The sequence below is a fragment of the Cryptotermes secundus genome, unplaced genomic scaffold (assembly GCF_002891405.2).
Source record: "Cryptotermes secundus unplaced genomic scaffold, Csec_1.0 scaffold409, whole genome shotgun sequence".
NCBI lineage: Eukaryota > Metazoa > Arthropoda > Insecta > Blattodea > Kalotermitidae > Cryptotermes > Cryptotermes secundus.
This window is the reverse complement of record NW_019724743.1, coordinates 309709-331084: the sequence shown is the minus strand read 5'-3', so window position 1 is coordinate 331084 and position 21376 is coordinate 309709. Positions and strand designations below refer to the sequence as shown.

General features: G+C 47.1%; 1 protein-coding gene across 1 annotated transcript in view; it reads left to right on the top strand.

Moving 5' to 3' along the window:
- The window catches only part of LOC111862774 (beta-alanine transporter), a gene marked incomplete at its 5' end in the record, with an annotated part of 126691 nt that overhangs the window by 46500 nt on the left and 58815 nt on the right, over nucleotides 1-21376 (top strand). Inside the window, 2 exons of the mRNA XM_023848438.1 lie at nucleotides 5772-5875; nucleotides 9021-9175. Coding sequence (XP_023704206.1) covers nucleotides 5772-5875; nucleotides 9021-9175 — 259 coding nt within the window. The remainder of the gene's footprint in view (nucleotides 1-5771; nucleotides 5876-9020; nucleotides 9176-21376) is intronic.

The window sequence follows — 21376 nt, the reverse complement described above, 5'->3', positions numbered from 1 at the left end:
AAATCTGAGAAGTAGTTTCTCCCCCCCCCCCGCCCCCAATGTAGTGTCTCTCACTACGACCACCACTTCTTCTCTCTCTCTCTCTCTGTCTCAGTGAGTTAGTGCATTGCAGTGGAGTGGAGTGAGTTTGTTGCTGATTGAATGAGTTGGTTGGACAGCTACAGCGGTTCAGTCCTTGTGAACTGTTGCTGAGGCAAGGTGATAGTTCGGAAGTCCAGAGTAAATAGAATGTCAGCCGTTAGAAGCCGCTACCAGGCAACGATTGATGGAGACAAAAGAATGATGAGACTTACTACGTGAAATCTGTGTGTTCCGTATGGTTCTCACAGTAAACAGCGACTGTTTCCCTAAACAGCATTAACCGGTTGGGCTTTGTTATAGAGACGTAATGTGCTTGCTGTGAGGCACATACATACATACAACATACTCTTCTTCATGTCGCGGGGATCTGGAAATGTGTAAGTCTATGAGAATCTCGAGATGGACAGTTGTTACACACGTACGTATGTTCCCCGTGTGAGCGCAGTGCTTCACTTTACTCTGGCTCTCACGAGCGGGAACGTAACATTCAGATATATTTGAAGAACAGTGTGGGGGGGGGGCTACATCTCCAGTTGCTGTTCGGATGACGCTTGCAATGACGTCGGGCAACTGGACGATAGAAGGGTGATGAGTTGGAAAGGATTTGGAAACAAGGAAACTTGCTTAAAAACTTACGTTTAAGGTAGTTTTTACTGAACGATTATCCGGGTCACAAAAATAATTTCTTTAAAGAACTCTTCAACTTTTGATAATTTAAAATTACGTTGGGCATTGTCAATTATTTTAGTTTCATAAAAAGTATACGATGTCTGGGAATATGGATCTGCTTCAGTCATCAGGTAAAAATAAATTGGAAGGGCCTCATTCAGCGGTGTCCCTCAGGCAGCGTCTGTCCTGATCTTCGGTGACAGAAGCAGATTCAGAAATGCTGTATAATTTTAAATTTGAAACAAGACAATTGGCACTTACTTACTTACTCATGGAGGTGAGCCCTTCTGGAGGAGCCGCCAATTCTGCAGCTGCTCAAGAACTTCCCAGCATTTTATGGAACCCGAAGGTTCATTACCGAGTTCACAAGAGCCCTCCATTGGTCCCTATCCTCAGCGAGATCAATCCAATCCATACCATCCCATCCTATATCTCTAAGAGCCATTTTAATATTGTCCATCCACCTACGCTTTGGTCTTCCCAGTGGTCTCATTCCTTCTGGCTTTCCCACCAATATCCTATATACATTCCTCATCTCCCCTTTCGTGCTACATTCCCTGCACACCTCATCCTCCTTGACATGATCATTCTAATTATACTTGGATAACAGTACAATGGGCACCGTCTAATACAATTGTATAACTGAAAAGAGACAACCGTCACAGAACTTTAGAGGATCAACCCATTTTTGGGTGTTGACGTTTAGTATTTAATTTTTTAATATCCAAAAAGCTATGTGGGGGGGAGGCAGATCCCTGGCTTGTTGCCCCCCTCCCGGCAATCCTGGTTAGTTGTGCAATCACATTTATCTTGCGGATGGGTTGCCATTGCAGCTGGGAACACACGCGGGCTGTGGTCCGTAGCGAAGCAATGTGCAAGGTGCACGAACCGAGGCTCCCAACACGCAGAACCAAGTTCTATCCCTCGGGCATGCGCAGCAGAAACTCTCTCGCTTCAGACATAGCCTCATTCCGACGTTTCTGGAAATCGAGAATCACGCGCTAACCGCACAGCGCTCGTTACAGTGAAACTCGGGATGAATGTCATGCCACCAGACGTCACCACAACTTTGTGCGTCGGCCAGGTTATTGGGCTACGGGCTGGACGAACGAGGAACAGAGGTCGATTAGTTACAAAGCGAGGGATTTTTCTCTTCTCCACAGCGTCCCTGCTGGCCGTGTGGCCTACCCAGCCCCCTGCGTGTGGGGAGATTTCTCGAGGGACTGAAGCTGACCGCCCAACCTGATCTACTGTCCAAGTTAGAAATGCGTCCAACCCTCCACACGCCCACATGGCATGGTGCTTAAATAAGCACAGAATCACGGGAAGTATTTAAGAACGGAATGAGGCGATAACGACAGAGAGGGCTCAAGAGTAAAGTAAAAAGTAAAGCTATGGAGGCCCATAGGGTTGTGAGACGTCGAGGCTCCCACATTATCTAGACAATCGGCTCACAGATGGCGGTAAGTTTGTCAGTCTCACGCGCCGGCCGCCTTTTACTCACCAGGGGAAGATTCCTGGTACTCATTTCTGTTAGAGGCTGAGTGAACACCAGGACCATAGTGAGGCCGGAAGGATGAGGTCAATTGAAATAAATCCAATGACCTCATCTGGATTTGAACACGCGACCTTAAGAGAATAAAAATTAATATGAGGAAAAGAGAGAAGGGAGAAACAGCTTCATAACTTGTACTCTTCTCCAAGTGTAATTAGAATGATCAAGTAAAGGAGGGTGAGGTGGGCAGGGCATGTAGCACGAAAGGGGAGAATAGAAATGCGTATAGGATATTGGTGGGAAAGCCAGAAGGAAAGAGACCACTGGGAAGACCAAGGCGTAGGTGGGTGGACAATATTAAAATGGATCTTAGAGGGCTAGGATGGGATGGTATTGATTGGATTGTTGTGGCTCAGTATAGGGCTCTTGTGAACACGGTAATGAACTTTCGGGTTCCATAAAATGCTGAGAAATTCTTGAGTAGCTGCACAACTGGCGGCTTCTCAGGAAGGACTCAGCTCCATGAGTAAGTAAGTAAAGACTACAGAATGTTTACATGTAGGCGTATTAGCATATGTGATGTAATGAGAAAGATAACATTAATATAACCATATAACATCGTTCGCTTCTTCTGATAGGCCAAAATATCAGGAAAAGTTAGTCACGTTGGCCCCAGTAGTGCCAACTGCAGCTAATCTGCAGACAATTGCTTCCCTGTCTATATCGCTGTCAGTATTCAAAGGGTTGATGTAATTACCGATATTCCATGCCCTCCACGTGTTAGGCTCGAACAGAATTGTGATTGAGTTATTTCCACGCAAACCAGATTCAATGGTCATACCACCGTGATCCGGTCAGCAGAAATTATGTAGTGGTATTTCATGCAGCCAAGGTGAAATGATTCCAACGCCATTGCTTGGGCAACAATAATTTTGTGGTTACATTTTCTGAAACCAGACATAATTATCACAGCACCACTGACCTGTCGAGTTTGTCTGTTTCATTTGCGCAGACGCAGGAGTTGGAAAAAGGTGGCCTGCGAGCCCTAGCCAGCTCTGGAACACTAACAGAACCACCCGCGATAAGATGCTTGAGGGCTACTGTCTAAAACACCCGGAACTGTCCCCGTGTCTCAGCTACCAGCTGAACCCGCAGCTGTTCTCTAACTCACTCAGAGTCAAGGCTCGAGGTTTACCGCCAATCAGTTCGTCTTGGCGACACACCCTTTGAGGCTAACGACTGATCGCTAAAATCCTCCTGGCCATCGCCAGCACAATGATTCTTGGTTCCGAGTCCCACGGGACTCACGACCATATTTTATTGTCTGGCGGTTCTGGGGGCCTTGAGAACACTCTCTGTCCCCTCGAGGTTCACGACCAGAGAATGGCCTTGCTTATATTTCGGAACAGACAGCACAGAAAACACATTTCCTTTGTAGCAGAAAAATTTTTACCGTAGAAACGTGCTTGTTAGCGGAGCCGTTACTTAGCAACTAATGCTGTAGTTACTTATTTCGCGGTCGTTACCTAGCAACGGCTCTACATGCCATAATATGTTTGTGTCACAGTATTCTCCTGCACTCTATGGTTTTATCTGTGTTTACTCTGTGAGCCGATGGTCCAGAAAATGTGGGAGTCTCGACTTCTCACAACCCTATGGGCCTCCTCGGCCCATTGCACGGATATCCATGGAAATGGGATACTAACAAACATTAAACAAACACTGTTTCACTTTGACTAATTGTACAGTAAGAATGACAAAAAGCAAGTATAGCAGCAGCTACAACAGGAATATCAACAACAATTGTTTGTGCTCACAGGTCCGTGCGGGGGGGGCCTATATGCACACAAAGGTGAAAGACTTTGAAGTGTCCGAAGCTAATTTGAGTCCCATTTGTTTCTTGTGTCGCTTTTGCCGACATGCCATGTTACAGGGGACACAAGCGGGCTGTGGCGAGGAAACCACGGCCTTTGATATTCAAATAAGCCAATCACAGAACGTCCCAACTACACCGAGAGTCTGAACTTGTTGATTTGTGATGGCGATGAAGACAATTGGAAATTGATGTCAGTCTGCTCACATTTTTTTTGGATTCGCGTTTAAAAAATTCTTATAGTTTTTTCTTCCGGCTTTGACAACTTTGGTCCCACTGGGATGCTTTCAGAACTCTGTGGACAGTCAGTTTCAGTTACAGTAGTATTGCAGGGAGCGTCGCGAGACTGAAGATATGTCTGTGCTTAACCCTTTATAGACCGAATTTCTTCCAAATAGAACACAAATATTCAGTCCATACCTCACAGAAAACATGTTACGTCTCCGCTACAAAGCCCAACCGGTTAATGCTGTTTAGGGAAACAGTCGCTGTTTATTGTGAGAACCATACGGAACACACAGAAACGCTGTGTGGGCAGAATATATAGCAATTCAGTCCGTAACTCACAGGAAACACATTACGTCACCGCTACAAAGCCCAACCGGTTAATGCCGTTTAGGTCCACCCAGCCTCTTATCAAATAGATACCGAGAAATTTCGTCCAGGATTAAAACAGCGAACCTGAGGCTGACAACTCACCTCCATCGTGGAATTTTTAAGGGCGGAAAAATTCAGGGAACAAGTCCTCCGGGAGGGACTTTAAGCCGTGGGTGCCGTGTCGTAGATTTACGGCACATAAAAGATCCTCGTGTCTCTAGGAGACCCCCGAGCAAAATTAGGCAACAAGTTTCCCGCACAAGTAGTTTCCAATGCCTCTGGTAGAGGGGGGAAATATCAGGTACCGAGGGCCGACCTCGTTGGCTGAACGGGGCTGATAGCACGCACCAGTACCGGTAGGATATGGCGACAGTAGAAATTAAAGGGGGACGCCCAATGGACCAATAACTGGTCTAAGTGCATGGGGAAACCCACCCCGTCTAATAATAATAATAATAAATACCTCCACTCCCCTGCACGTCTACATGGCGTGGTGAACTTCTACCCGGCTACATAGCGTTATATCCCAGAACATAGTTCTCTCCATAATGACCGCTGTGAGAACCTCAAACCCAATTTTTATAACCTCTGTCTCCGTTGTGAAATATCTTCCTTCTTACAATCTGTGAAATTTAATACACGTAAAGTGGGCTGTTCGTACTGTACAAATGTAATGAAACACAAATAAATAATTTGATATATGAAGAGTACTGTCTTCGGGGATATCACACCGTGCAGTGCGTTGAAAGTCAACCGGCGTTTCGGAGGAACAGATAACCTCCATCTTCATGGTCAAATAAGCCGAGCAAGAAACCAGCGTGAAAGCAGGTGGCAGGTGGAAGCCAAACTTTATGCTCCATGGAGCACAGTCTTTCAATGAGGACGGGCTAGATTCTTTCTTGACTTATTGTTCGACCCTGAAGATGGAGGTAATATGTTACTCCGAAACATCGGTTGGCTTTCAACGGACTACACGGCGTTATATCGTAGGCCACTGCTGTGAGAACCTCAAATCCTGCAATTTGATATATATACGTATATATATTTATATTTCAGTGGGAACTCGTGTGCGACAGGGATTTCTACACAACACTAGCGCTAGTTCTCCTTGGCATTGGTGGTCTCATAGGCAACTACATTTTTGGATATCTACAAGATAGGTAAGTTACATTTAATAAAAAAATATTATATTAAAGTATGAAGGTAGCCGATCATGATGTCCACCGTAACACATTCAGTATCAAAATTTAGTACCAATTTTTGTTTTTGTATTTCCCTTCCCTACATGCGTCCTGTTTTTTATTGCTAGTGGGGTGGGACTAAGTCCCTTGTACTGCGGCTACTTCTGGCCTATTGTACCAGCCGCAGATGATAGGTGAGGGTGATTATGGAGCAGTTGGTGGAATGAATATTGGCAGGGGAACCGAAGTACTCGGAGGAAACCTATCTACCACAAATCCCACTTGACCAGACCCGGGATCGAACCCGGGCCGCCGCGGTGGGAAGCCAGCGACTAACCGCTTGAGCTATGGCGCGGCCCTACATGCGTGCTACATTCCCACTTGTCATTCTCCTTGGCCTGATCGCCTCTGGTGGTTAGGGGTATAAACGATAAGGTTTGGCGGTGAACAGTTGAACAATTCGTTTCCCTCATTTCGAAATATTCTCATCGCCCCGTTTTGAACCACTTTAGTCTGTGTTCCCCCCCCCCATCAGGGTGAGAGACAGAATTTCACGCGCATCAAGACTCCAGAGCAGAGGCCCCCCCGACACTTTTTGGCTGTGCTCGAAATCAGGAAATTCATGAAAACATTTTACGTAAGTAAAACAAAGAAGACAAACCCAAAAATTGGTTTTATTATGTTTATGAGGCAATTAATACGTCATGTAAACATTGTCCTATATTTGTCTTAATCTCTTGACACAGAAGCAACCGAATCCCCCTTCTTCGCACTTGCATAACTTTCATTTTATATTGATGTAGAACCGTTGCTAGGCAACGGCTCTTAAAAACCAGCAGAGGAGCGGTGCTTTCTGTGCGGTCCTTGCGAGTAGTAAAAGGCGGCGAAAAGGGAACCCAATACCTGGGGGTGTAACTGGGCCACCCTGTTCCTGGGGGATATAAATACGGGGACCTGGTCCTCCAGGTTGAGGGAGTCTGGGATCTGTGACAGTAAAATGTGGTCATGAGTCCCATGGGCTTCAGACAGGAGAATGACTGCGCTGGCAAGGACCAGTAGCAATTGTAAACGACAGACCCGTCCTCTCCTCAGAGAAGATGTTACGGAAGGTCTATAACCACAAGTGCTGAGTGTTGCTAAGTCGAACTGATTGGCGTGAAACCGCCAATCGTAAAGTAGCTCTGACTCTGACTGAGAGCGAGGAGATTTCGGCAACCCAAAGGAAGGGGAACGTCCGCCGTTGGAAACCGATACCAATCAACGGCAGTGAAGACGTTTCTATGGACACTAGTGTATGTGTAATAGTGAAATGTAAAGTGTAGTCACGTGCTGTATCAGAGAGTGGGTTGACCATGTTTATCCTATTGGCATAGTGCGGGGGGGGGAGTCCAGCTGGGTCCACTCGGCACGGCGGCCACTGATTGGCCTGCCCCGGGCGATTATGTTGATGGAGAATTTGGTGGAATTAAGACTGGCAGGAGAAACCGAAGTACTCGGAGAAAATCTGCCCCAGCGCCACTTTGTCCACCACAAATTCCTCTTGACCAGACCTGGGCTGGAACACGGGTCTCCGCGTCGGGAAGCCAGCGACTAACCGCCCGAGCTCCCGCAGAAAGGGGCGCGCTTCATTCCATCCACCGGCTCCACCAAAAGTTCTCCTCCTCTGAATAAGATTACAGCAGAATGTCGCGCTGCTTACAGCCCTTCGCCATTAGCCTGAAGATTATTTCCAGTTAATGTTCTTCCATACATCAACTGGACTGAACTGTTCTGCTTCAAATTCCGTCAGTGGTTCAATTGAACTGAACTCTTGTAGGCTTTTAAGATGGCCCACACACGGCCGTGGTTCACAGTTGAGTTCACTCTTACTGACACTCATCCCGGAAAGAATACGCGATGTATTTGCACCGGTTTATGTTTTTGGTTTCCTAGTTAGATCACTGTCAGGACAGGAGACAGACAAACAAATAATACGGATTGTTTAATTGCGATTAATTCCACGAAACTCGAATGAAATGAGAAAAAAGTGACAAGTCGGACAACCAGTCATTTAATGGTAAAATTACTTTTTACTAATTACAATTCTGTTTGCATTAGGGAAATTGTTTTGACCGCTCAACGAAATTAGCAACAAGGATGCAATGCGAGGGCAACAGATAAACCGCCTGAAGATGAGGTACAGCTCGGAAATATAGCGACAGTAACACAGAGTGGCCCGCCGCGCGGTCTCAGGCAGGAACTCTCTTCCCCCGCTCGAACGCTGGGATCGTGGCTTAGAATCCAACTCAAAGCATGGGTGTCTATGTGTGTTTATTCTGTGTTTGTGTTGTCCTGTGTGTAGGTGGCGGCGTTGCGTCAGGCTGATCCCCCGTCCAAGGAGTCCTACCAACTGTCTTAGGTTAAGAAACTGAAGTGAAACGAAGATTTTCACGGTAGGTAGGTAGATAGGCAGGCAGGTAGGTAGGTGGGTAGGTAGGCAGGTAGATAGATAGATAGACGNTAGGTAGGTAGGTAGGTAGGTAGGTAGGTAGGTAGATAGATAGATAACTTCATGGGATGTGGCGCTATGGAGTCCGGTAGAAATTCACTCACGTTTCGAAGGGAAGTACTGTTTCCATCTTCGGTAACTAAAAATAAGTCAGTGCTCAATCAGGGGGAGCTATAAACATTGTGGGGAAGAGCTTAATATCTGCTCTGCCGTCAGTCGAACCCCAATTTATCGGTTATCCAGTTAAACCGGCTGAGATATTCTGTCTCCAGACTTACGAAAACGTCAGGACATGGCGACACAACTCTCGCTCTATTTGGAAAGCAGTGGGGTTTCAAGCAACCCAGAGCGGTATATTCCAGCTCGGTTTGCTGTTGTGGCACTAGGGTGCAGTGCGCTACAGCCGCAGGGGCGACAGCCTGTGACGTGCATTTCGGACTCGTCAGATCTCCTCTTGATACAAGCAATGACATCCTCGCACATGCAGACAACTTAAATCGTTTCCTGGTTTTAGGATTCGTCAGTCCCACTGTACAGAGGCCCGGCGTGCTCGGACCGATCATAATGTCCATCTCTTCAGTTGTAGCTCGTCAGGTGCGTAACCTAACCTCGTCTCTCTGTTCCTTGTGCTTACAGCATAGGCCGTAGACCGGCTTTCTTCATTTACCTGTTCATTGAGTGCTTCTTCGGGATTGCGACTGCGTTTGCGCAGGACTTCGTCACATGGAGCGCCTTCCGATTTGGGGTTGGCTTCACGGTTCCTGCCATACTTGGGACACCGTACGTGCTTGGTAAGTCTGCTCCGTCGTGACGTCACAATTAGTGACTTGGCCAAGTGAGTTGTCTCTGGTTTGATGTCACAAGTATTGACTTGGCCAAGTGAGCTTTCTCTGTTTTGATGTCACAAGTATTGACTTGGCCAAGTGAGCTTTCTCTGTTTTGATGTCACAATTATTGACTTGGGCAAGTGAGCTTTCTCTGTTTTGATGTCACAATTATTGACTATGCTAGCCCATTTCTTATGTCCAGACGTCGCCAAACTGAATCAGAAGTTAAATAAGGGATCAAGCAAGTAAACTTTGTCTCACACATCTCCGAGGTTACGTCATATCGCATGCAACCAACCTTACGGGAGTAAAATCCCTGTGATCTCCGATATGGAGATTTTGAATCGCACTGTATAGGAAGAAGAATCTAGTAACTTCATAATGATGACGTAACGGTGTACATCTGTGTGAGACTGAGGCACACAGTCACAGCACAGGACACGACAGATACACATTGGCATGCAACCTGTATATTGAAGCTAGTGCGAATGCATGTCATGTTAAAACATTTGTTGACCTGTGGAAAGAAGATGCAGACGATAACTGATTCCTTGGTTCAGGGAACTTTTTGAGACACCAGTGGTTACTTATCTAGTCGGGAAATTTCCGTAATATTATGGAAGTCGAATGTTCTCTACAATGTTCAAAACAGCCCACCATTTTTCTCTGTCTTGAGCCAGATGAATCCAGCCCACATCCTCAAATATTGCTTCAAGATCTATCTCAATATTTTATCCTCCAGTTTCCTTCATTTGAGCGTCGTAATCTTATTTGGCGAAGTATTAACTTCAAAGTGCTCCTTACTGTCAAGCTCTCCCCGTCTTGCTATCAGTTCATCTAGTCGCAAGCTCTCCATTAACGTCAGAAATCGAAGGCTCACAGAATCCGGTAAATAATACGGTTTGTATCACTCTTCCACTCACTTGTCCGTCTGTCTGTGTCGATTGCAGATATGACACGTGGAGCTGAAGGCTCGGAACCTGTACCACAGGCTGCACCATAAATAGACACACACTGGAGGAAAGTGAAATCGTAAAGAAGTTCGCCTCGGATATTCATGTCATATGTTTATAGTAGCTCATTGCAACTGCAATTGCTGATATCCGTAGACTCCAGTTAAGGTCTGAAGAGGGAGACAGCAAGTTCTTCCGAAACGCTGATAACCATTAATCCAATTACATAGATTGATATATCACGCCAGGCAAATTTCGCTGCACACCGTGGTTGCCAGATTTCATCTAAACGAGGTCTGTAGTTCCCGAAATGAGGATCCGAAAACGAGGATCAGCCCCCTCCCCCAAAAAGAAAACTACTTTGTCCTGAGAAGGGGAGAATTGATTTATTTATGTAAGGTTTGAGGTTTTCACGGCGGTGACTATGTACAATGCCGTCTTCTGGGATTTGGCGCCGTGTAGATGTGGCGTGTAAAACGACGTTTCGCCTGTCTACTCGGTAGAAAAATCCACAGGCGAGGAACCAGCGTGAGCAGGTGGTTGCAGCGATACGTTCCTCCGAAACGTCGGTTCACACAAGATCTATACAGCGTCACATCCCAGAAGACGGCATTCTTGATTTATTCATGACTCCCCTGATGACTCCTTCAGTAGCTTCTAATTATGTGATGCACACTGACTTGGAAAAGATTTGAGAGGATGTGGTCGTGGTACAATTTTATTGATGTACTGAATAAAACCACGGAAACCTTAGTGAAAATATCTGGTGCACCGATCTCTGTTCAGACACGACCATGGAGCGTCAGCGCTACCCTGCGTCGTTGCCAACACAACATTATTCCCAGCTGTTTCGACACATGTATGCCATCTTCAAGTCCGATATTACGTGAAAATTTACGCTAAGTATATGATACAGAATTGTAATTAAGAACCCGAGCCTGAAAATGGCATAGATACGCGGCCGAAACAGCGCTGCTTGCTGTAGAGATTTACACAACATCCCGAGAGCCTGTAGGTTGTGACGCTGTGCTGGTGTTACCCCCCATCAGGTGTCCTGCAAATTGCATTAAGTTTCCTGTGGCAGTGCATGCACGTGCTTCAGTGGCTTCACAAAGCGTGATGAGGCGCCACCGGTCAAGAGGGGTGACACTGGAGAGTTCCGCCCTGACCATAGCGTACAGGTTCTCAGTTAAGTGCATCTAGAAGCGCATCAGTGAAGGCAAGCCCACTGTCTATGCACCCCTCCCACGGACTTGAGAATTAATACAAAGTAAAGCTATCCCTGTAACAGGCTGCGAGACGTCGAGGCTCCCATATCTTCTAGACAATCGGCTCACAGATGGTGGTGAGGATGTCAACCTTACACACCGGCCGCCCTTTACCACCAGGAAGATTCCTGGTACTCATTTGACTGAGTCGACCCCAGGGCCATAGTGCGGCTGGAAGGATTAGGTCAATTTAAAAAATCCAGTGACCTCATCGGGAATCAAACCCTCAACCTTCCGCCTTGTAGCGTAGAGCCTCAACCAACTACGCTACCACGTACCCCTCCTGAGAATTGATTAATTCCAGAAAATGAGCCCTAATTCGAAAGAAACCGAAGTCCAGTTCGTTACAACATGGGAAGCATATGGAGGCCATGTTCCTGTAGCTTAGGGCTGGGGCAAATTTTCAATATTTTAATTCTTATTATGTTATAAATATGTTTTTATGGAATCAATTAAGGAGCATCACTATGAACATTATTATCTTCTCGGATGCGAGACGGTGTGATCTGGTAGTTCGCCTATGTTTCGAATGCGCATTCTTCCTCCAACTTCAGGACATAATGTGTTCTATATTTTCGGAGTAACCTATTTGCCTCTTAAAATTCAGTCTCTCGAAAACTCCAAATTTCAAACACTGTCTGAAGATATGGTGACTATGGAGCAATATTCCATTTTACAGTACTTCCAAATGTCTGCAAACCGTACGCTACCTTCCCAATGTCTTGTGTTTGCCATCAGCTGCTCATACGGGTTTCAGTGTTCCTAGCTACCCCTTCTGCTCCTCTACCCGCAATGTTTAACCTGCTCCATTAAAGCGTAACATTGGATAGGCTCGGTGACACGGCTGATGGGGTTGTAAATCAGGTTATAAATTAAAATTGCATCCCATAATGCTGGTTTCTGGGATGTGTTGCCGTGAAGTTTGGAATAATTTTATCGACATTTCTGAAAAACGTACGCTCTCCCAAGCTTCATCGTTGAAGAGTAAGCGAATCAAGGAAAGACAGAAAGAAACGAATAAAGCAGGTAATATACCTTGAAGATGGAGGCAGAACACTCCACCTCCCATGTTATTAATTAAGCCTTTTTTATTGCTAGTGGGGTGGGACTAAGTCCATTGTACTGCGGCCACTTCTGGCCTCTTGTACCAGCCCCCGATGATAGGTGAGGGTGACTGTGGAGCAATTGGTGGAATGAAGATTGGCAGGGGAAACCGAAGTACTCGGAGAAAACCTGCCCCAGCGCCACTTTGTCCACCACAAATCTCACTTGACCAGACCCGGGATCGAACCCGGGCCGCCGCGGTGGGAAGCCAGCGACTAACCGCTTGAGCTATGGCGCGGCCATAATTAAGCCTTAATGTGTGGGGAAGTAGAGGTATAACTCCACGCATTTTTAACCGCGCCATTAAACGGAGGCAAGTCAACTTCACCCAAAACAGCCCCCGGTACTCATCAGATAGGAGGCTGGGTGGGCCCCAGAGCCAGTCTGGACGATTTGGAGAGGAGAAAGACTTCTTGCTCTTGCCGAGAATCGAACCCCAATTTTTTGTCACCCGGCCAGTAACTTGTCCCTATACCGACTTAGCTGTTCAGGGTGTTCCCTAAATAAATACGTAAACTACACGGCGTCATATGCCAGAAAACGGTTTTATCCCCGTTCCTCGGCGAGCAGAGCCCTGGGCGCGAGCCAATCAATATGCTAGTTCGCACACCCAGCATGCACCGCTGTGGAGGACGAGCGCAGCAACTCGGGTGACATCTTCTGACATGACACCACCGAGACACCTTGAACAGCAGAAGCGTCGCGACGCATCATGTAAACTGGTGTCTGCCATAAAACCTCGCGTACTCACAGTGACAAGCATTGAAACATTTCATCTCATGTAAGACCGGATGTGACGTCTTTGAGCTCCGGAACTCGTGTGAAGCGAATACTATAGGCCAGCTCATGAATGCTCTGTGCTTTGTGGTGCCGAAGTTCAGCTCAGTAGCAACTTGCTGCAACACCACGCACACATGCATGGCGTAGAGATGACAGCTCTCCTCGACAGTGTGTCAGAGGTACTGGGCTCGTAACCAGACCGCGACACCTGCTATCATGTCTCAAATATTCTGTGAGTTTCGTCATTCCCTACGGGCAAATGCCAGAATAGTGCTTCAAGTTAGGTCTCGGCCACTTCCACACCCTCTACAGTTCATTATCCATTAATCATCCGACTGAGTGGGTGAGCGTAGCGGTAGTACTACTGGTCCCTATTCGGAAGGGGTTTGATTCGAATCTTGGTCCAATCACCGCTTATATTTCATGATGTATTTCGTGGTTTTCTCCGGTCCTTCTGGGCAAATTCCGGAAATATATTTCAAATTAGGCGGCGCCCACTTCCTTTCATATTTCTTCCAGGTCATCATTCATCTATCGCCCAACAATTCGACGCTGCAGGGCCTAGATGCTTAAAACTTCTTTAAATGCCCCCCCCCCCCACACACAAAAAAAATACTGAAGTGTTTTGTAAACTTCCTCAGCCCGGACAGGCAAGTGGCAGCTAAAATGAAGCTGTGGTTGCTCCCTTCCATAATCCTTCAAGTTCACTGTTAATTAATCATTCTACTGTTCGCCGCTAGAGGCCTGTAACCTTAAATATCGACAATGTCATTAAATACGCCCGTCCATGGCCTAAACGAAGTACTATCCCTGTATTTGCCTACAGGGACTGAGGAAAACCAAAGAAATTCTAAGTCAGAATAACCGTCTGTCCCAGCCACAGATGGGGGCACGCGGTAGCGTAGTTGGCTGAGGCACTATGCTACAAGCCGGAAGGTCGCGGGTTCGATTCCCGATTATTTCACTGGATTTTTCAATTGACGTAATCCTTCCAGACACACTATGACCCCGGGGTCGACTCAGCCTGTAACAGAAATGAGTACCAGGAATCTACCTGGGGGTAAATGGCGGCCGGGGCGTAAGGCTGACAACCTCACCGCCATCTGTGAACCGATTGTCTAGAAAATGTGGGAACCTCGACGTCTGACAACCCTATGGGCCTTCACGGCCGGTTACAGGGGTAGTTTTACGATTTTACCCGGCCACAAACTCGACAGGAGACTCCAGAGGAGGAGGCGAGATTACCGCTACATTAGCCAGCTCGGAACCGCAAGGTTTCGCCATTGCTGAATATAAAGTCTGAATAGTTCATTGTGTCTGCTTCTGATATTCCCCCAGAATATGCAGACATTCAGAACATCGATTTTTATATTTCTCCAGTAGAATAACCGGGAGCGAATAGCGCATGTGTGGCCTAAGTGCACTGCCACGTAAACACGCAGTTCCCTCTCACGCGTATTAATAACCGACAGCTCCACTCCAGGGGAAGTGGCAGTCAGTTCACTGTACAGCTACACTGGCACTGACGCGAACTGAGGGGGCGGGTGGAGGCGTAGGGGCTTCCCGTCCCTCCTTTTGAAACATTCAATGCAGCTAAAACGGTACCAGAACAACAGGCGCAAAAAAACAAAACAAAAAAACAAAAGAAAACTCCCAACAGTTTTATTTTGCATGTTCTTGATTCTCAGAATTCATACGTACATCTCGCATTCCATAAACTTGTAGGCCACAGCTAGGGAACGTACCTGTTCTTCGTCCGGGCAAAACAGTAAATTTGTTCCCGGGCTAAATTACTTAAACACCACGACTGGAGGTATAACTCCACCACTGTTGATCTCAGTACTAGAAACAGTTACGGGACTGTTGGATCTCGGCCCGGAATGAAGACAACGCAAGTCGAGAGAGAGAGAGAGTAAATAAACGGAAGGGGGGACAGAGAGAGAGAAAAGTAATTAATCTGTGACTGAGGTGGTGCCGGAAGCGCGCACAAAGAAAAGAAAAGGTCAGAAGATCCGGAAACAGACACAAAGAAGAAAGAGGAAATAGGGGTGTGGGTTAAACAGGAAGTTTGATGAAGACAGAGAGTAGAACACGAGGAAAGACAAAAGGACATTTGATGTGCATTAAAAACATAAAGCAGTCAGATTACGAGGGACAGACATAATCACGTAAAACAGATGATCACAGAGAAAGAGGGAATTTGCAGGAGACGCGGGCAATTAGAAAAATGGAACCCAACGAAGTCCTGGATCCAGTTCCAAGGACGTTCCAGGCACCAGCGCCGTAAACAGTAAACAGAACGGAAGGACTTGCGGTAGAAAAGAGGCAAATTAATTCCTGATTATTTTGCAATTAGAGATCTGATAGAACAAGTAAGTCTGTCTGTCTGTCTGTCTGAGCATTTGTGAAAGTAAGTTGGTAGCTTTATTCCCCGGTGAAACAGTCCTCTGTAATCATTAGGTAGGCTGCACACCGGCATGCGTCAAGACACGATGTCTGCGACATGACGCAAAGAAAGGAGCACAGTTGAAACGAATGAGATTATGAAAACCGCCGCACACCGGTCTGAGTCTTCAGGCTACAGACACTTGCAGCAAGACTCCGCACATTCCTGTGAGCCATGTTTACTGTCATGGCTCTTTCCCCCCCCCCCCTTTCCTATCCCTTCCCCCTTCGCCTTTCCCTAGGAGTTCTAGTGTTGCAGGATGTTGTCGTCCATGTGTACCACGTGATCTCCCCTCCAGCTATTTCTAGCTTGTTCGGAGTTTTAGAAATTTAGGAAGGGGGGCAGGAGAGAGGCCCACTCGGTTTTTTTTATTGCTAGTGGGGTGGGACTAAGTCCCTTGTACTGCGGCCACTTCTGGCCTATTGTACCAGCCCCAGATGATAGGTGAGGGTGATTGTGGAGCAATTGGTGGAATGAAGATTGGCAGGGGAAACCGAAGTACTCGGAGAAAACCTGCCTCAGCGCCGCTTTGTCCACCACAAATCCCACTTGACCGAACCCGGGCCGCCGCGGTGGGAAGCCAGAGACAACCGCTTGAGCTATAGCGCGGCCCTCGGCCCTCGGCCCACTCGGTTCCTAGCAGTCAGAGAACGAGGTAACAAAATTCTGTTTGGATTTGGTTGCGTCAAGACTGAGCAGCAGCAACAGCACCAGTGAACGTTATCGACATGACGTCATGTCATCAACTGGAGAAGATGTGATAAGACGCATACACGTGCTACTTCGATATGCGGACTGGAGTCTGAATCACGACTGAAGCAAGACTGCGTCTTTTGCCTCATGTGTTGATGCTTGTCTTGACACAGTTGGTGTGCGGCCGCTGCGGACTCTGCGGATATGAGAAGAATCACTTATACTTGCCGGGATAGAACCCCGATTCCTTGATCGTCCAGCCCATAACACAGTGAGTACATACAGTTAAAACTACTTACGTAACGACGCCGTCAGCATCCCAGGCGACGTGTGCGTCTAGCTATGCGATGACTAGTGAAGGACGAAGTGAAAAAGTACAGAAGGAAGAGGTCTTCTTCAGGTCCTATCACGAAAATTTACGCGGAGGGACTGAGGAATACCACGAAACACCTCAGCACAACTATAGTAAGTAACGGGGCTGAAATTCGAACCCGGGTCTCGCCAATTTCAGAACACTCGTCAGAACGTGCGCGGTTGTTCGAATCGATACATCACACGAAGCCAGTGTCGATATCGAACTGATAAGGTATCCGAAAGGATTTCAAGAAGGTAATATGGGATCTGTGATGAACACCAAGGCACTGGGACGAGTTTTATCCAGTACTTCTCTTTCCCTTGCCAGTTCTCATTCCACTGACCGCTGCACGTCTGTTGATTATCCTATTATCTATATTGTGTAGTCTCGCTACTTACAGCGTCGTTAAATAACCAAGCGAAAAAGGAAATTATAAACAGACACGACGCGTATATCGTGATAGTCATTTATTCCGAAACGTCGGTAAATATTTACCAGGCTACAAGACGCCATAACGAACGTAGAGACACAGTGGTTAGGAATGCTTCTTCTTATTCTGGAAGTCCTGAGTTATAAGCTCGGCCAGGAGACCGGCTATATTGTCCGGTGCTTTCCGTGGTTTTAGTCAGTAACACCGAACAGACTCCGGGGTTTGTACTTCAATCTGGATCAGGACTGCATCTGCCTGCAGACTTTCCGGTTCAGAATTCACTGCCATTCTACCTCAGAGCTGAACAACTAACAGCGTCGTTCATTAAATTGTAAACAAAGCATCACGACGTCACAGAAGACAGAAATCCTCTAAACTTGGCGCGTAAACAGCAGTACCAGAGGAGTGACTGCTAGATTTATATATTTTGTTTAACAAAGCTGTCAGTGTCTCACATTACATAGCGTCGAAGGATGAATTGGAAAGGATGAGGAAGGAGGCGGTCATAGTCTGCAGGAAGGTCCCATCCTGAGAGACTCGAGAGAAAAAGCGAACAACCTGTTAGGAAAACCGTTGTCCCAGCCAGAATTCGGAACGGGCGCCCCCAAACGGTTACCGCCTGAACCACTGTGTCTGGTACCACAGTTTATAAAGCAAATTATTACAATATAGCCTCGTAAAATTGTTGCTACGTGTATCTCGGAACGATGTTTACTGCGTTCTAAAGCACGGGAAATAGCACCGTTCTGGAGCGAGGCAGACGGCGTCCATAACCATTTCCAGCCCTGCATATAAATACACGGAAACACAAAGAACAGTATCCTTACATATAGAGAGGAACAAAGAACGGGTGTGGAGAGAACATACGAAGAGAAAGGAAAGCACAAAGCGTGGCTGAAGTCGATAAGCAGTGCGGATGTGCACAAAGCGACGTCGGTAATGACGTTACCTACAATACCGCAGCTTTCATCTGCTAACCTGCCTTCACCAGCAAAGCCATTTAGTCCGAAGAGAAGTCCACTAACTTTACCCAAGAGCACCAAAACCTACAAAAGTTGTAACCTGGGTTTACAGACATGTTCGTGACGCAGTAACAGCTAACCTTTCAAATGACAGAACTTGCCCGTGTGCCATATGAGTCTCTGAGTAATGAGGGAGCATTTCCTTGTGTTTCCTGTGAGGTACGGACTTCAGCATTTTCACTTCCTACAGTTTCACCCGCCCTCAGACATACACGTACATCTGCCAGAAGTAGTGGCCACAGCCTGGAAAACCTTCAAAGCATCTAACTGCATGGAGCTGAACCCTTCTTGAAACGCCGCCAGTTGCGCAGCTACACAAGATTTTCCAGATGTTTTATGGAGCACGAAGGTTCATTACTGCCTTCAACTGGTCCCTATCCTGAGCTAGATCAATCTAGCACGTATCTATCACCCCATCCTATCTCTCTCATATATCCATTTTAATATTATTTTTCCATCTACGTCTAGGTCTTCCTAGTGATATTTTTGCTACTGGATTTTCCAGAAAACCCCTTTTAGCATTACGTTCCCATGCGCTCTACATGCTCTCCCAATCTTATGTTCCTATATTTAGCGAAGAGTACAATTTTATGAAGTTCCTCATTATGCAGTTCTCCGGCGTCCTGTCACTTCACCACCCCCGGGTCTCTATGTTCGTACCCGCACGAAAACAGAATGTGACGGCCCGTTATCCTCTGCAGAGGCTTAGCGCGATGGGACTGGACATCTCTCTAGTGTAAGAGGATTTCTTATTGGCGAGCTCGGGTATGTCTCTAAGTAGACAGATATATTGCTGCCTCGATGCTGATGGCTTTGAGGCTAAGGATGACCCACATATCCGACCGAATGGCAGTACAAATGGTGTTCCATTTCAACCTCCGGGGGTGGGGAGGGTGAGAATACCGTCGGATCTCCCTCGAGATTCCGGGGGGCCACCCACACTCAGGCAAGTATTTCATGAGAAGGTATCTCACAGTGGTTTAGGACGTCACAGTTAAACAGCCTCGAGACAGTGTGATTATGAATATTATAACATGTGACGCCGCGGTAGCGTGTCGACGTTTCGGAGCTAAGAAGTCTCCGTCTAGAGTAAAAGAATAAATCAAGGAAGCATAGCGGCAGAATTCTGATTGATGCACAATTTAATATTGTCCTTCCCTCTGTGACTATGTCTTCCAAGTGGCTCCTTGCTAACCAAAAAGAGCGTGTAATTTTCATCCTTACCATGCGTGTTACATACCCAACTCATTATTTCCCTCTGTAACATTCTATAAGGACTCGGCATATCGCAGTCAGCATGGACGACCAAGAGGCCGGAATTCGAAAACCGATAGCGTCAAGAATTCTCTCTATTTCACGCAGTCCGAACCAGTTCTGAGGCCCACCCAGCCTCCTTTCCAGTGGGTACCTGGGGGTTTTCCCCGGCGGTAAAGAGGCCGTAGCGTGAATCTAACCACTCGCCAACTAATGCCGAGGTAAAGAAAACATGGATCTATACAGCCACTCCCCCATACGCCTTCATTGCATAGTGCTTAATTAGTTAAGCAGAGACAACACTTTGCAACATGTCGGTCTCTTGCTTACGGTGACGAATGTTTGGTCCGCGACCTTCCCGTCTTCTGACCGCGTGTGCTTAGCTCCATGTCTGGAGGCGCGTCCTCCTTCAGCAAACTGAGGCCGCGCGGCACCTTAGTGACAGAGGGCGCACTAAACACGGAGGACCGGGAACATCGATTGTCCAAATGTGTTTTTCGCCCGTCTTATCAGTTGCTGCGTGAAAATGCGGGAGAGTACATGAAGATAAGCCAGGACTACTCCCTCTCATGACTTTCTCATGTCATTATTCACCAATCATATCGTTCGTTACTGACAGCGCCGTTAAATAACTTAAAATCTTACTCAGTAACCAGCCAAGTGCTAGATCAGACACGAAGCCTGTAACCTAAAGACCGAGTATGTAACAGTCAGAGTCAGCGTTGCCTTACGACTGGAGGCTTACCGTCAATCTGTTCGTCTTGGCGACAAGCTCCTTGGGACTCACAGCCAGAGATTTCTTTAACTGAACCCTTGCGGTCATATTCCTCATATAATATCCGATGGATCTATCATTTACAATTGCTGCTGGTCCTCGCAAGCGCAGTCATTTTCGGGTCCGACTCCCGAGGGACTCATGATATTTTACTGCCTCAGATTCGAGACTCCCCCAGCCTGGAATGCCAGGCCCCCGTATTTATATCCCCCAGGAACAGGGTGGCTCAGTTATACCCCCAGGCACTGGGTTCCCTTTTCGTCGCCTCCTAAGACTCGCAAGGCTACGGTGGAGGTGTTCGGACCCGCCTCCACAAGAGGATGAATATGATAATGTGTTGCGTGGTAAGGGCTATCGCATATCTCAGGGGGCGGTGATAGGTGGATACGGAGCAATGGTAGGAATGATAAGGAGGGGAACAAGCGAACTATACCGACCGCAGCTTGTCAGCGAAGTTAGTGCCAGCTTTAGCGGATACAGGGTGTCCCGTGGTCAGCGCAACGAATCCCCACGGCCGTTAATTTCGGTTTTATGGACCGGAACCGCTACTTTTCCATTCAAGTAGCTTCTCAATTATCTTCACGAGGCTGAGTGGACCCCGTTCCAGACCCACTACTTCTCAGTGGTAGCACCGGGAATCGCACCCGGGACCTTTGGATATGTAGCCAGGAACTCTGACCACTTGACCACAAAGGAAACCTTCTCCAATGCCACTTCGTCCACCACGAGCCTCACGTGAAGTCACCCGGAAATGAACCCGTGGCTGCGCTGTGAGATGCCGGCGCCTAACAGTCCGAGGGACGGAAGGACAAGAGAGGGGTGGGGCGGAAGAACAGAGCAGCGTCCCCGTAATTACAGACGCTGTTTGCAATAAGCAGGAAGCGCTTTACAATAGACCGTACACGGGATTTGCGAAGAACCGCCTTTTCTGCGAATCCGAAATGAAGCACTAGAACATGACGACACAAAGAAACCCGACACAATCATTCTCTTCTGTAATTCTCTCGGCGTATTAAAAACAGGGGAAGAACAAACGGGCACGTGAGGCCAATATTACATGACGTCAGACCGCATAGCTTTGAGTG